This window comes from Papaver somniferum, chromosome 1, assembly GCF_003573695.1.
Source record: "Papaver somniferum cultivar HN1 chromosome 1, ASM357369v1, whole genome shotgun sequence".
Classification (NCBI taxonomy): Eukaryota; Viridiplantae; Streptophyta; class Magnoliopsida; order Ranunculales; family Papaveraceae; genus Papaver; species Papaver somniferum.
Window position 1 is genome coordinate 86,991,421 of NC_039358.1, and position 17,509 is coordinate 87,008,929.

The 17,509-nt window shown below is 35.4% G+C and overlaps 1 protein-coding gene across 1 annotated transcript; it reads left to right on the forward strand.

Annotated features, from left to right (window-relative positions):
* Positions 1-2,808: 2,808 nt before the first annotated feature.
* LOC113293506 lies at positions 2,809-5,559 on the forward strand. Its single transcript, XM_026542124.1, has 2 exons — positions 2,809-4,786; positions 4,957-5,559. The coding sequence occupies exons 1-2, from the start codon at positions 2,959-2,961 to the stop codon at positions 5,037-5,039; spliced, it is 1,911 nt and encodes a 636-aa protein (XP_026397909.1). The 5' UTR covers positions 2,809-2,958; the 3' UTR covers positions 5,040-5,559.
* The last annotated feature ends 11,950 nt before the right edge of the window (positions 5,560-17,509 follow it).

Consider the following 17,509-nt stretch of genomic DNA (forward strand, 5'->3'; position numbering starts at 1 on the left):
ATGGGCAACCCACTGCTAGAAGAAGCTCTTTCTTCGTCGTAATAGCGATGTGGACTGGTAGGAGAAGAAGCATTATACCTCTTTTCAATGTAAAAATGTTGTCAGCGTCACAATTATCTAGCCTCTCCATTAACAACGAGTACCTATCAGTTTGGCCTTGAGAGAGTGGCTCCAACGTGTGAATACTATCTAAGCTCAAAATTGGTAGAAATGAACCTGCATAAAACATCGGTAATGAGCACCCCACTCTTATTAAACTGCTCTAGACTATTGTTATAATTATTTACAGTGAAAAATTAAATTAGATGTTGCAACAAATTTCAGTGCTGAAGTTTGGTTAACACATACAAACTCAAATTGCATTCGATACATTTAACAATTCACAAATAAAAAAAGAAAATCATTTAAAACCACTTTTCATCATCATGGCCTAATCAAAGACAACCCACCTGATACTTCCAAATACATAAGTATTAGTAACAACCTCCTAATCCATCACTACATAATCCCTTAATTCATCAACATATACCTAAAAATCAAACCACAAAATTGGAATTCATTTATAAGAACTATTCTAACCCAAATTGAAATCAAATTGGTAGAATGAATAATTTAAGTTTGGTATCAAATTCATACAACCCAAATGGATTCAATCAGAATCATAAACTATCAAAACAAAGACATCAATAGCTAATAATGATACTTCAAATTATAGTGAATCAAAGAATCAATCTCATAGAATTTAAGTTTGGAATCTCATGAAAAATAAAGCATTACGAGAAACCCATTTTCTCATTCGCATAATCGATTAGGTTACATGTACCTCTCTGCTAGTGGTTGCAGCGGTGATGGTTGTTTTTCCGAATTATAAGTCAGAAACGATGGTTTTATTAACTGCCGTAATAGTGACCGTGATTAGATCTGGTCTTGTTGGGGAAAAGAAAGAAAATATGTTTGAGGATGAAGAAGCCTGTTCTTGACAAGGACGTATTGGTCCATTCCAGTTAATTAATAAACAAAATTCTGGATGAAATATCCAAAATGGATATTTAAACAGTATTTTGTTGATTTGTGTCCATATAAATAGTATAAAATCCTACAAATCTATTTCACCCAGAAATTATTGGTTTTGGTCTTTTTAACCAATTTTGTGTTTCTTTTTTTCATTGGCAGCTTTGCTAGTTAGCATTCCTCTTGAATCAAGAGAAAGTTATAAAAGAACTGTATCTCAGTTCACAACCTTAATCAGGATACAAACACATGTCCTCAAATGAACTGAAACATCATCAAAATGCATTTTTAAAGTGCAGACACTAACTTAAAAGAGTTAGGCATATAACCACTTGTATACTACTTAAATCCATTTTAACCTTTTCTTTCCATATAAAGCTCAGCCGCATTTTCTTGAGACCACCACCGAACTTGTACCATGAATCTTGTTTAATCACAGATTAAGAGCATGCAAAGCTTCAGGACTCTTATTATATTACACAATGCTTACAAGTTTGAAGCTTTTCTTTCCCACTTTGAACTGGATTGGCTGGATTATTTGGGGACCACGACCGGTCGTTCTCAGCATGGGCGAAGCTCCTCCGACATAAACCGGTGGTCCCCCGTCTGCTTTTCCGCCGATTCCTCTTCTTTCTGCATAGTCACACTAGGTTATCATTTGAAGCTATACCAGCAATTCTCTCAGTCCATGGCTTTTTTAAAAGTTGAGATTATGGGTCTGGTATGATCTTAAGATAATGTGTTTAGATGCCTAACATCCCATTTAAAGCATATATATTACTCATGCTTGTATGCTATAAGAAGTATTGAATCCAGTGAAAATGTTGCAGAACCTGAAGGATTAGGGACCACTATGAGTTTGCAGTTCATACAACTCAACTGCATCGATCCTTCGACCTCAATAAAGTGGGGAACTCAAAAATCAAATCTAAAGAACATCATGGCAAGAGATATAGTACAGCTACTTCTCTTCAGTTCTCCTCCAATCGTTCTTGTTACCCGAATCTAGTTAACGTGGTGGAAAGTTAGTTAAATATAGAAAACATCAACTAGGTTTGAATTTACTCTAGCCAGTTGGGATATGCACATGATCCACATGCATCATTCATCTAGAAGAGAAGGGCCAATAATCCATGTAAGCCACATTCTTCCACTGTCTTGATTTGCGCTAAGAATGTACAAATTCGCTTCATCTACTTGAAAATTTAACTTAGGTGGTGATAACTTTGCCTGTAATTCCGCATTTAAAATGTAAAGACAAGCTATTCCCCTTTATCCATATTAGAGGAAAGCTTGGTAATTGTAAAAGCAAAACATAGAAACTACTAATGTTTTGTTACTAAAAATGCTGAAAAAGATTAAAAATAGACTATATCCGTGCATCTTGTCTGGGATAAACTAAACATACGGAGTTTTTTTTAATGTTGAAGTTTGCTGCATAGATGCATACCGGAGAATAATCCAACTCAAAATCAACTGGCAACAAGGTGAATAGCACACGACTATCTACTGTTTTAAAGGTCAATTAGGCTATGCAATATGAAACTAATTTCACTAAGTTAGCCTGCCTGACATTATATGATCCGACATATAGGAATCACTTTAGGGGTGGTATAATACACCACCTGATTAGCTGCACAGTAACAGAGGCAACATAAATACAGCCACGGAAACTAAGTGTCCGTCTGGAGTCTGGACCTGCTTCACCTGGAGCAGGATGATAAACGAGGTAGCCGATTCCCAAAAGTACAGTTATCATTTCTATCTCTTCCAGTACCAATGTACTTCACTCTCTTCAGACAATAAAGTTTTGGGTGCAAATATCCTGCCACTACCTGATATATAGTACTCCGATCTGATAATTGTGGTTTGTGAACCCTACAGACAGTACCCGCCTCAACCAACTTCATTTCCAAAAACCTATCTCTGTCTCTCTCTTTCCCTCTCATGTCAGTCATGGATCTGCAGAGTAATCAGAAAATCACAACCCCCAGAAATAGTCCTAACAAAATCCTCATGGAGCTGAATTGCTCAAACCCATTTTGTTTCTTCTGTGTCATGAAAGAGACAAACCCATCTTTAAGAAAATCAGGAATATCCAAATGCTTCAGAGAAATACCACTTAAACATGATCAGGAGCATGTTCTTGTTCTTAGTACTCTCTGGAATATTGCAATGACACATCCCAATGATCCTGAATTTCCTTCTTCAGGTGTCTTTGAATGCATGGCTAGTTTACTTCGTAAAGGTCTTCATAATAGAGATTGGCTTCTCAGAGATCAAAATATATACATACCGTATTATGCTGCACATATTATCGGTTCTTACACGATGAATAAGATCGAATTTGCAGAAAAAGCTGTAAAATCAGGTGTTATTTCCCCATTAATGGAGTTAATGAGAGGAAAAATGAGTTGGGTTGAACAAAGGGTTGCAGTTCGTGCATTAGGCCATCTTGCTAGTTACAAAACTACTTTCGATTCCGTTGCTGAACACGAAAAGGAGATTATCGAATTAGCTATGGAAATTGCTTCAACTTGTCTTGATGTGGTGTACTTTAAGTTTGCTGCAGTGAAGGATAAGAAGAAAAGGTTAAGGTATCATTGTGATTTACTTACCAGAGGTGTTGGAGGGTCAGAAATGGAGAATGTCAAAGCTGAAGAATGGGCTAGTCAACTTCAATGTTGGTCCATTTATCTTATAAATTGCTTTGCTTGTAAAGAAAGATCTTTAAATCTTATTTGCAAACCAGGGTTTTTAAAAGATTTGAGCATGATGTGGGGAGGTTTAGTAAATCATACATCACCTTGTGGCATTGGATTAATAAGAATTTTGTGTTATAGTAAAAAAGGAAGAAAAAGTATTTCAGAATCAAAGCATGTTCTACAAAGTCTCTGCAATCTTGCAAGATCTTCAGACGATTGGCAATATATGGGTATTGATTGTCTTCTTTTACTTCTTAAAGACCAAGATACTCGATTTAAAGTCATGGAGATATCAGTATTAGTTCTTGCGGATCTTGTGGAAATGAAAACCTTAGGAGGAATACGCAAAAGAGTTGGTGAATCCATTGCGGAAACTCTCTTACTCGACTTCAATGAAACCAAGAACGTCAGCTGCAGCAATGTTGTCGAAAACGCGTTAAGTGAAGTATGGCATTGGAGAGTAGAGAGAAGACAAAGAGAGATGGAATTCAGTGAAGATGAGATAGAAGAAAGAAGGGTTGTAGTGGGTGCAATGAAACAACAAGGAAACGAGAGTTTCCGGTCGGGAAATATCGAAGAAGCTATAATGAAATTTACAGAAGGTATAAACTTATGTCCATTGAAAATGAGAAAAGAAAGGATGATTCTTTATAGCAATAGATCTCAATGTTATTTACTATTAAGAGAGCCAGATTTAGCTATTAGTGATTCAACCAGGGCATTAAGTTTGTCGTACCCGACGAATTCGCATAATAAGAGTTTATGGAGAAGATCACAAGCTTATGACATGAAAGGATTAGCTAAAGAAAGCTTAATGGATTGTATCATGTTTGTCAATGGCTTGATTAGTTCCGACCATAAGGAGAATAATACTAAGGTTCCTTACTATGCTTCACGTATGATCAATAGACAAATGAGTGTTACGTGGTTATTTGCTGCTTCGGAGCGTAAGTTAATTCAAGGGGTCGAAAAATATGAATTGGATGGTTATGAAGATGATTCTGATTACGACGACGGCAACAATGATGATGATGATGATATCATGAGGATGACGAAAGTTTCTATGCCCGGTAAAAATTCAGCTATTGCCAATTATTTCATGTTTCATTTTTTTTCTATTTGGCTAACATCATGCACTTGGCGTGGTCATATACTCAAATGTATTTGACATAGACCATGCAGTTTTTAATTTTGCCTCGGGTAGCCGCCGTGGAACTGATAGTTGTTTGCATTTTGACAGGTCTTTCACCCATCGAAGAAGACGATGAAGGAGAGCTGTTGATGACGAGGAGGAAGAAGAAGACCTCGCCATGGAGACGGTAAAATGTAAATGCGATGAGCAATGAAACAATTATACTCATCAATTAAGCGAATCGACGGCCCAAATCCCAAATCAAGATCTTTTCTTTTTTTGGTGTCAACACCCAACAAATTCAGTCCATATGGGATCAGCATGGCCATTGACAATCCAGCTTGCCTTCTCGAGCGACAAAAACACATGCTTGTACGGGCAGTGGATTAAATAATTTGGGGCGCACCTATGTTTACATATCCTTCCAGAAATTCCAAAATTGTGTCAGAAAATTAACACATGAGAACGTACAATCTTTTGTGATATACCGAATTTGTAAGAAGAATACGAAATCAATGAATGTCCGATTGTAAGGGGTAGGGTTAACATGATGATGATCATGGGGCCGGATATTTGGGGTACGAAAAATTATATGAATTCATGCATGAATCAGTTAGGTGCATTATTGAGGGCCACTCCATTATATTACACCCATATCTCTTGCATTGTTTATCTTGGATCACCTTAATTAAGTTGATTGTATTTACACAATCATAAGTAGCATATCTCCAAATATATTTTTGAAGGCAATGCTTTGTCATTGTTGTCAAACAGGCGGCGAGAAATATTTTCTACCATTTTAAATGATGCTGCTGCAAAATCTCCTCGAGTTTTCCGGCCAAAAAGTGTTCGAGTACATTGTAATATAGTTACATGCTTGTCGTGCGCGAGTCGGATTTTAACTGTACTGGGATAATGTTGTGGTGTAAAATGCGCCTAATAATTGACTAGTTTAGCATCATCTCATGATGCACCTAATGCTTGTGCCACAGTGATATCTTTCGGATCATGGGGGAGATTCTAGGTCCCCAGGTGGGTTTTGGATTGTGAAAACGATTGTAAACCCATCACTATATGGGTTCAACATTAAGGAACCCCACAAAATGGATCCTTCTCTCTCAACTCGGTAATTCTGTACTTTTCAGTTTTTGTTATCCCTAGCCCAAAAATTTCATTTTCAGGGTTTTATAATAAACGTATTTTGTCCTAATGACAATTTTACCCTTTTTTATATATACAAGAAGAAAATCATAAGATACCTTCATTTCTCCATTTTCTTTCTCTCTCATCCCTCTCTCTCTTGCAGAGAAAAAAAATTCTAGGGTTTTTCTCAGATTCATTTTCATCTTCTCCTTTTAGATCTTCTACTGCAACAACGATGAAGAAGTTTTTGATAAGAAGATTTGTTTGACCTGCAGATAAGATTCATCTAGGTTTATTTTTCTTTCATTAATTTCATTTTTCTTCTGCTCTTTTAGATCTGGAAAAACGATGATAAATCATCAACATGTTTGTTATTAGAAGAAGAAAATTTGTTCGAAGCGATAACAAATCTGAATTTTGATGCAATATTTTGAGTTCATACTGGTTTTGATGTAGTTATCTTGATTTCATTATTTTTGTTTAGATTTCGTCTTTAATTTGCTAATAAATGCGATTTTAATGTTGTGTTCATATAGTTTTGATTTCTATGATGATACAAGATAGATCTATGTATTTTAATCTTATTCAGTTCACTTTAGTACGGTTTTAGTGAAATTCCGTTCACGTTTCAGTTTGATTTTAGTGTGAAAGGAAGTAATCAGATTCAGATGTAAAATCTCGTTTCAATTTTGTTTAATTAGAAGCAATCGGATTCAGATTCCCAAACTTCTTCTTCATGGTAACTACTCCTACTACTAATCATCATCTTCAACATCATGATTCTCAAACTCTCTCTATGATTTCTTTTCATTAACATCTATGTTTTGAATCTGATAGTGAAGTTGTTTGTTTGGTTAACTTGTTATGTGATGATATACAACATGTGTAACTTTCGTCTACACACCCAATTTGCATGTGTAACTTGCTTCTGCACATCCAATTAGCATGTGTAACTCTCAGTTACACATAAATATCTTCTTCCAGTTTTGAGTCTGTTTTTTTCTTTCAATTAGCATGTGTAACTTGCGTCTACATATCCAGTAAGCATGTGTAACTTGCTTCTGCACATCCAATTAGCATGTGTAACTCGTAGTTATAAATAAATATAACTTCTTCAAGTTCTGAGTATGTTTTTCTTTCAATTAACATGTGTAACTTTATCCTACACATCCAATTAGCATATATAACTTGCGTTTACACATCCATATGACTTGTATACTTGATTCAGGATTTTTCAGGTCTGGTCTGTGTTTTTTTATTTTTAATTAGCATGTGTAACTTGCTAATGTTAAGTTCAAATTGTGATGTGTTGAGCTGAGATGTAATTTTTTAATAAAATGTTAAAAACTAACATGCTACACTTATGTTAGTAGAACATGCTTGAATGCTTATATGTGAAATTATTATCTTTCTTCTACTTTCTTCCTAAAGTGTGGTTCTTACTAGCTAACATTGGTTGGCAGGTGCTTTTGTTAGAGCACTGCTCGGTCGAACTCGTATGCGTTGCTATCTCAAGCATGTTTGTCAATGTTAGTGATCAAAACTATAAGTCTTGATTTCTAGTCTACTATAGCTAAGTCTCAAACTAGGATAAAAAGTGTAGTTGAGCTCAAGAACTTCATGGCGATCATCATACAAGACGAAGGACTACTCGAGGAACTGGTGGAACTTCATCGACTAAAAGGTATGTGGAGACTTGAACTTATCTATCACTCAAAAGTCTATCTACTCTATCTCCTATCTTGAGACAAAAGTCGTTTTGCTATATAGACTTTGATTATACACATTTGCTATTTCGAACCGAGTTTATCCCGCGTATCCATTTCTCGAAATATGTGTTGGTAAGCTATCGCTTTGGCCAAGTTCATCTTTACCTAGTGACGAAAGTCATGATATGTTTTAATCACTTGAAAATGGCTTTGACGAAAAATGGTTTGTGAATAACAACTATATAACGTCCTCTAAGAATGTTTCAATGATTGAAATGAGAGTTTAGATTATATAACCAATGTTGGATATAAGCATTGTGTGGTAACACATATATGTATAAGTCCTTATTCCTTGAACCAAAGTCTGCGTACTTTGTTGATCAGGAAAACCGGAACAAGAGCTGTGAACTCAGTCCGCGAACCCAGTCCGCGAACTGGCGGAGGTTTTCATCCCGAGAAAATCTGCTGGAGTTTGTGAACTCCTTCCGGGAACTTAAGTCCGCGTAATCAGTCCGCGTACTTAGGTTGGTTATATCTAAAGACGATTATTTGTGAACTTATATTTATATTAACTAAGGAATGCAAGTTTGCAAACCGTGGCTATAAAGTACATAAATCGATTCGAGTAATCAAATCGTTTTTGCTTCGATTGTGTCTTGTATACTTCTATAAGATCTAACCAATTGAACAACTTTCTAACCAGTTCATTTGAGTCATTTGAACTAGTTATGGTGAAGAAGAATATGGTTGATATGAAAGTGCTCATATGGCTAACCATTTGGTTAACTACTGTTGAACCAACAAATGTATAAGTTTTGGTACGGTTACACAAACCTAAAACGTGCATTTCATTTGTGTGTAACAAGCTAAGTTTTCGATCTAACGGTTGAAAGATATTAGATTGAATCTAATCAGGTTTTCATCTAACGGTGAATATTGAATGCTTTGTTACTAAGCTAACATTGATTACAAACCATGATTTAAAAGACTATATAAGGGAGAACTCTAGAAACTGGGAAATCTAATCCCCGCACCTCCGGTGTGATACTAGTTGTATAAGCTAGAGTCAATTCTCCTTTAACCTTAAGTTTCTTCTCGAGACCCTGTAGATTAACGACTTGAAGACTTCATTGGGATTGTGAAGCCAGATCGATACTACTTTCTTGTAGTTGTGGGATCTGATCTTGCTGATTTTATCGTGTTGAGTACATTCTTAACGATTGGCTTGAGATTGATATCTCCGATAGGCAAGATATAAAAGTAGTCACAAACATCTTCGTCTCATCGTTTGTGATTCCGCAATATCTTCTTTCGCCGCGTCGATTAAGATTATTGTGAGGTGATTGATAATTCTAGGCCGTTCTTCGGGAATATAAGCACGGGTTATCAATTGGTTCTTGTTCACCTTGATTTATCAAAATACAGAACAAAAACTTGTAGGTATTTCTGTGGGAGACAGATTTATTTATTACCGTAGAATTTTCTGTGTGATACAGATTTGTTTATTAAAGTCTTCGACTTTGGGTCGTAGCAACTCTTAGTTGTGGGTGAGATCAGCTAAGGGAATCAAGTGCGTAGTATCCTGCTGCGATCAGAGACGTAAGGAGCATAATTGTACCTTGGATCAGTATGAGATTGATTGGGGTTCAACTACAGTCCATACCGAAGTTAGTTTGTAGTAGGCTAGTGTCTGTAGCGTCTTAATAAAGTGTGTGTTCAATCTGGACTAGGTCCCGGGGTTTTTCTGCATTTGTGGTTTCCTCGTTAACAAAACTTCTGGTGTCTGTGTTATTTCTTTTTCGCATTATATTGTTTATCTTTATAATTGAAATCTCACAGGTTGTGCGTTTGAATCAATCAATTGGGAAATCCAACTTTTGGTTGTTGATTGAAATTGATTGATACTTGAACATTGGTCTTTGGTACCGTTCAAGTGATTTCTCTTGTTTTCAATTAAACTCGCAGATTTTTATTTTCTTGAGTAATTATTGAATCAAGAAAGAGAGATATAACTCTTTGATATACTTTATTAAGATTGAGTCTAGTTGATTCTCTTGAAAGTATATTGGAGTTGGTCCATACAGATTGTTAATCGAAATACTGGGTGTGGTTGTTAGACCCCCGCTTTTTCAGTTGGTATCAGAGCAGGCAAACACTGTAAACCTGATAAGTTTGTGTTTGTTCGATCCTTAAAAATTGCCCTATGGGAAATTTCTTTGGAAAAATTACTCTTCGCATCTGTAACGCACACCAGGAATCCTTAAAGATTGCTCAAAGATTATTATGGATAAAACCTTCGGTTTCTCATGATAATCTCATTTCATCTAAAAAGGAAAAATTAAAAAGAAGGGAAGATTGAGGAAACGTTCGTTACGCTCAAAGATATGGACCCTCACTAGATTAACTCTTAATCTTTTTGAGAAATACTATCGTGATGGATCAATTGACAAAGATCTATTTAGAGCTTTCGAAAGCGTTTTTAGATTCTTAGAAAAACTTAATTCAGTTAAGTCTAAGAATCAACCCGATAAAAGTTCTGTACATGTAAAACTATGGAATAATAATGTACAGACTAAAAGTCGGAAGAATCTTCTTTCCAGTCATCTAAAAAGGAAGATAGAAAGCTCCGACAACCCTGATTATCATCATTACTTTGATTATATCACTGATACTGTTCACAAATATCAACCAGAAATGCTGCATGAGGATCTCTCTGCACATCATGCCTCTTGGTAACATGCCTGGCTCTACCCCATTTTTATATATCTTGAGATGGGGCAGAAATGGTATGATTTGTTTATAGTTGGGTTATTTTTCGAATAAGCTTTCTACTGCATTCGGTTCTTCTCAAAAATTGTGTTGTCACGAAATGCACAACATTGATGTGCGAACATCAAAGAAAAATCCCACATTCCTTTTGTGGGTCACGGTTCATAAACGGGTCCAAGACCATTAGTGAGCCTATAAAGAAGAAGTACGCGGACCTTCTTCTTCCTCCAATCCGTCCGCGTATGTGAACTTTCTAGGGTTCATAATTTTCCTCCATTAAAACTTCCTTGGAGAAAAATAAGACAAAGGGGTGATCAAAGTATGTTCCAAGTAAGTGGTTTCCTCTTGTTTCCTTCCGATTTCTAGATCTCATGATGAATTTCAAAGGTTCAAAAAGAACTTCAAAAAAATTTGGGTTCCTCTAGCATGAATCTTCCTTTAGACCAAAATTCTATTAGAATTAGATATGTCAATGATTCTTGTGCTAATGTTTTTGTAAGAATTTCATCTATGGGTTTTATTTTAGAAAATAAATTGGATTCTTCTAGTGGACATAATGAGGATTTAGTTTTCTTTGAAAAATTCAATCTTGGAAACATCTTTGATGGTCTTGGTCAAGGATTTGATACTCTCACAAGAATTTTCTATGCCAACATTCATGATGTTGATCTTGGTAAAATGGAATTCAAAACCATGATAAATAGAGAAAGATTTCTTTTTAATAGAGAGTTGATTTCGAAGATTACCAAAATTTCATTGGGAAATATTCGTCTACCTAGACCAAGTGATGAACGACAATCGCGTGAGGACATCTCTCTTGGCCTTTGCGGTAAGAAGGTGACTTGGAATCAAGGGAAGTTTCCTACTAATGTTCTTAGTGTTACTTTGATGGCTTTCAGTAAACTTGGTATCTCTAATCTTTGTCCCTCCACAATTGAGAACTCACGGTGGAGTTGCGAGTTTGCGGAATTGGTCTATTTCCTTGAATTGGGTGTTCCGAGTCTCGATATTTGTGGTTTCATCATTCTTCAAATGATTTCGATGACTTCACCCATCAAGAAGTTAGGTTACCCTTGCTTGATTAGTCAAATTTTCCATGATCGTGGTTTTGATTCAATTGGAAATTCTCTTGGGGTTCCCAAACCTGTTCGTCCTCGTACTTTCAGACGTATAAGGGAGAATGTGTGAAAAAGACAAAAAGATGATTCCCTTGACGATTGTGAAACTACCACCATGGGTCTTCTTCAAAAAAATCACAAGGGTGTGTTTAAGGTCAATGAAAAAGTGAAGTGTGTGCAAGAACAAGTGTCATTTGTTGCAACTAAGTTTCCCGAGCTCAAGGAAGAATTGAACGTGATTCAAGCATCTTGGAGTGTTTCCGACAATGATGAAGATGATAAGTGAATTATGATTTTATTTATCTAGTAAATCTTCGGATGAGAATTTTATTTTCTTATTTTGGTTAGAAAAATAACTAGAGTTTGGAATAGCCATTATTTTGATTACACATAGCTATGTCCAATGTTTTCATCTTCATATTTTTAGGTTTATTTGTTTAAATTCTAAAAAATTATGTTTGGAAGATGATTTTTGCAGTATTAATCTTTATGGTTTCATATATTGCAATCTGTGATGGGATATGTGTGTTTTCGTCCGTGAACTATAATTATCCCATATCTTATCAAAAGTTAATTCTTTCATATGTCGATATGCATGTATTGATAAAAGAATGAATAAGCTTTTGATATTACAAAAGTTTGAAGCCTATTATGTTATTATGCAAATATTGATGGAATATATGATGAACTTTTGTTTACAAGGATTATGTCTATTATATGTCATTGTGCAAATAGTGATGGCAAATAGGATAAATCCTTGTCTATTCCGTAGTATTGGTCGATCTCCGATCCACATTTTTGTGCATAGACTGTGTTGCTCCGTAAGGGTTCTTGTGTTTGAGCATAGACGATTGAGTTGAACATTCTCTTATATCTAACTTAGTTGTTGCTTCGTAAGTTCTCTTATGTCGAGCATGATCAATTAAATTTATCACTTTTTGTGGTTAATTTGGTTGTAGATTTCCGATTAAGTTAATCATGGGTTTTTGATCGCTGTCGTAGGCGTCAAAAATAATTACACTTTCTTACTACTCAAAATATATAATGAAGCAAGGGCAAGAAATGATCGTTCCCACAAAGAGGTCTTAGGTTGTCAATATGTTTTGGTTTTTTAAAGGTAACAAGGGGGGTATTTTCAGATTTATGTAAAATAAACTACAATAAAAGCAAATAAATAAAAGTAAACAAAGCAACTCAAGGATATGTGAAAGTATTGGTCAAGGATTTCATTTTCATTCACTAACACGTTCTTGTCTTAATAACTAGAATTAATATTTAATCTCTCATTATCAAAAGCCCTAAGATATCTAGTTGAAAGAATATCCCGCAATTTCCTGATTTCATCACACATACATGTAAAACGATGCAAGTATGAATTCTACCAAAATAATAACCTAACGCCTTGCGCTAATCAAGTTCAATTCCCATTGAGCATTAAGATTCATGAAATTAGGCTAATCAATGCAATTGAAATACATTGCGCAGACAATTCGAACAAAGGTCATGGTTCTCATATGATTACAAGGATATATCACTATAAGCTATAACCATATTTATGCTACTTGTGTTCAAGGATATCGCTCGATGATAAATCCTAAACTAGCAATAGATATGATTACAAATTCTACCAATTTGCAACTGGACAAAACAAACAATCAAATCATGTTATAATACATCAATCATATAACTATAATTACAGAAAATCATGATCGATAAAGATGAGACAAAACTAATTCATTAAACCCAAAATCATGTTATGTGAAATCCAACTACATCTTTAACCAATAATAAAACTCTAGCTCATTTTCATGGAGTTCATAACAAGAAGAAAAAGAATAGTTTCCATCATGTTTCTAAACCCTAGAACCCAAGTAGAAAAAGAGAAGATCCCTCGATGGATTATCCTAATACCTTTTTATAGGTTTACATTGCTTGGCCTTCACGTATTTAGTTTGGTTTAGGAATCCGACCCAAAAATATGACCTAACGACTCCAAACGTGCCCTTAGGCCTTCCAAAGTGTAAATACACGTTTTCTACTACCTAAGTTTGCGAACCCAGTCCGCAAACTTCAAATTTCAGCATAAATTTTCGGAATTAAGTCTGCGAACCCAGTTCGCGGACTTCACTTTCTTCCGTATTTGATAAAAAATGTTTTGGTCACAACTTCTTCATCCAAACTCGGAATGACCTCATTCTTTTTGAATTATTTTTATCTTTCAATTATATTCAAGATGATGATGAAAAATCCTTAATTTGAATGGGTTAAGATCAGTCTTTGGCCCGTCTCTTAATTTTGAGTGTTTTGCTCCTTTTCGTCGCACTTCTTCCACTTCTATTGGACTTGGATTCTTGGAATACTTCTCTTCTTAGATCTTTTCAGCACTTTATAGATCCTTTTTGGATGATTCACCTAATTGAGACAAATAAGATAAAACCAAAGTAATAATACGAAAATATGCAAGAATAATAGCTAAAGCAAGTATGGAATGGATACTAAAATCATATGAATTATGAACTTATCAAATTCCCCCACACTTAGATTTTGCTAGTCCTCGAGCAAACTAAGATAAACTAATCCTAAATACAACAACTCCATGTCGTGAGGATACGGTTACTCTTAGCATGAATAACAGGCATTTAAACCCCTAGGTGCCCCTAGTGGACGAGTTATAGTCTCGTGAGGGCTTAAAATAGGTATACCCACAAAACGTACTCCAATTTCTCTTCTTGGAAGAACCACTAAGGATAGACACAAAGCAAAAACCCAAATAATTAGCTTGCATATGTTCTTTAGTTACAAACATCCCACATACATTCCAATCATCACACATAAGCAATTACTTACATGTGACATTCAACCTGATTGCAAAACTCTACTAAGATAGTCATCGTACTTGTTGCAACGTTTATCACAACACTCGCATACTGAAATCACATGGATAGATAAGAAAATGGAAATGGAAAAGTGAAGTGTGCAAATGTTGACTTAAGTGAAAGATGTTACCCACAATACTTGTATGAATGTCGTCAAAGGATATATATTTATAGCGCACTAGTTGAGAGAAGCACCCATTTAACTCGACCACATGATTAGATACTCTAAGCGCATGTTTCTTTTCAGCAAGTATGTGATAGTTGCCTTGGATCCTGCACTCCACGTTTGCTTAGGCGACGGAGATAGGGACAACGTTTCACACATACTGCTATCAAAGTGTCAAGAACCTCATCAATAGTATCTTTGACTTGATATATAATGATGATATGGTTTTTTTTTTCATCGACTATGATTATCCGCGATTCTGGACCTATCATTTATTAGTGTCGACAAATGAAGAGGAGTTTTATTTATATATAGTTTTCTTTTCTTTTTTTTTTCTTTTTTTTTTCGGCTCACTCTTTACTCTTTACGAGTGTAATACAATTGTATTATGGGTCTTTTATATAAACTCAACCATTGAATACCTTGCTACAACATCCATGGCAGTATCATGATCCCACCAAATCACTTTAGATAAACATATAACTGCAAAAATAAAAAGAAAGTGATTCAGTAATGATTAATTGTGAGGATGACTCTTTCAAACGACCACCATAGATTAGTTTCGCATTCAATTACGAACGTATATATTTAAGAATTGAAATAAATGGAACTTAATCTATAACCGTAAGAACTGTTTCAACCTTAAAAGGTTTAGAGTGTCATCCTAATTAGCTCATAATTAACTCCAAAAGATGAAGTCTCAAGAATTCAAGAAATCAAAGAGTATTATTATTATGTGTATATGAAAATAGTAGAAACTAAATGCTCCCCCACACTTAAACTCAACATTGTCCTCAATGTTCGAAAATTCTGATTTCTGACATAACAGGCCTGAAAAACTCAAAAATTGTACCAATGCGTAGAGAACTAGGAAAAAAATCTTAAACAAAAGTTGTTCTCCTACGTCTTTTATACAACGTGTCAAAAGGGCACAAAGTTTAGATAAATGGTCTGACTTTTATGGCCTCCGGACTGACTGACATGAAATCTGAAAAAGTTCTCGAAAAATACTGAAACTCAAATGTCCAGGCCTATCGCTCCAACTTAACAGACTCCGAATTCAGATTTTCTTTTTGGAAAAGAAAGGTATGTCTGTCCTCTTTGGGGTCAACCACTCAAATCGGACCCCGTATGAAGTCTCGAGAGCTATTTTCGTAACAAGTGTGCAGTCAGAATTTTCTGACGAGAATTCGTCAAAACTTTCATTATAGATATATGACTTGTAAAATCTAAGATGAGAATGAAAGATATGAAAAACTAAGAAAATAAAAAACAAAAGGGATAGAGATACAAAACCGATGGGTTGCCTCCCATGAAGCACTTGGTTTAACGTCGTCAGCCTGACGTTATTGTTATCGTCCATACACCAACAATCTGAAAATTTGGTAATCCTTCCAAATAACAATCTGCAATTCAAATAACAACTTCAAAAAATCATTAGCACAAAATATAAATATAGAATCCATCACTTTATTGAAGTTTCCTCCCACACTTAGTCTTTTTTACACTCGGAAGTGGATAGAGAACATAGAATTCGGGAACTTCAATGGTTTCTTCTTTGCAAGCTTGCATAGTATGAGAATCAAGTATCTCTAAAGGCGGAAATCGAGAAACAAAGTCATTCAACAATATTCTCGAAGCACATACATTCAAACCAATAAGAGGTAAAGGAGAAGAATCAATATTCAAAGGGTTAGACAAACCTATCACAATCTCTTGTATTACAGAATCCTCTTCATCCTTGAAAAATCAAGTGAATTACTTACCTCTTGTATATCATGGTCCTCTATCAAACTTTGCAACCATTCTTCGTCCGTTTCTGCCTTATCCAAAGTCTCAACATTAACATCATCATTATAATCATATGCAATCTCAATTGGGTCTTCCACAATATCGGTCTTAACGGTCACATTCTCAACATATTCCTCCTTGTTGTAAGGCACATACTCTTTTGCGGCTCCAAATTTCGCTATAAGGAACTTTTTTAGAAGACTCAAAAATGCATCATCCTCAAGCTCCACCCTTTGAATAGGCTCTTGATCATTACTAAGATCAATGCTTGAGTAATCTACACAAGTGTCATCATATTCCTCTTCATCTTCATCTTGATCCCAAAAAGATTCCATTGTACACTCGTCTTTGTTGTCACCATGAGTTGGTTCAAGCAATGTATCATAATCATCGTCACTTTCATAGTTAACATAAGATTGGTCTTCGCTGAATTTAGTGTTGATAATCTCGAACTCATCCTTTTGAATAGGTGAATGATCATTATTAAGATCAAGAGTTGAGTTAGCTACACAATTATTAACGAAAGTGCCCAAGGATTGGCCTTTTTCAACATTAGCATCAATCAAATATTCATCACAAACCATATGCACATTAGAATTATCCATATCTTCCTTACATTGATCAATGCCTCTTCGCAGGATAGTCATACCTTCACGAAGTTCTTGGAGTTGCTCTTCGGTAGTCTCTTTAGCTTTTTGAAACTCTTATTGTACAAAGTTGGAAAATTTGTCCAAAAAGTTAGAGACTTGTTGTTCACGAGTATAAGAATCCTCCCATCCCTGTGGTTGTTCACACACATACCTTCCATAAGGTTGTTGGTACGTATGAGGACCACAAGGTTCCATGGATTATTGGACATAACCAATGAATTGGTTTTGATTATACCCCTGGAATTGGTAGTTGTCATATTGTTGAGGTTGTTGAAAACCGTATCCATCCATGTAGTACGCTCCTTCCATGAGAAACAAGTACCTGAAATAAGATTCTCAAACCAAGGTTAAAAACCAGAAAATAAAAACAAAACTAAAAACAAAAATAAGAAACCAAAAACAAATGACAACCGCTGCCTCCCCGGCAGCGGCGCCAAAA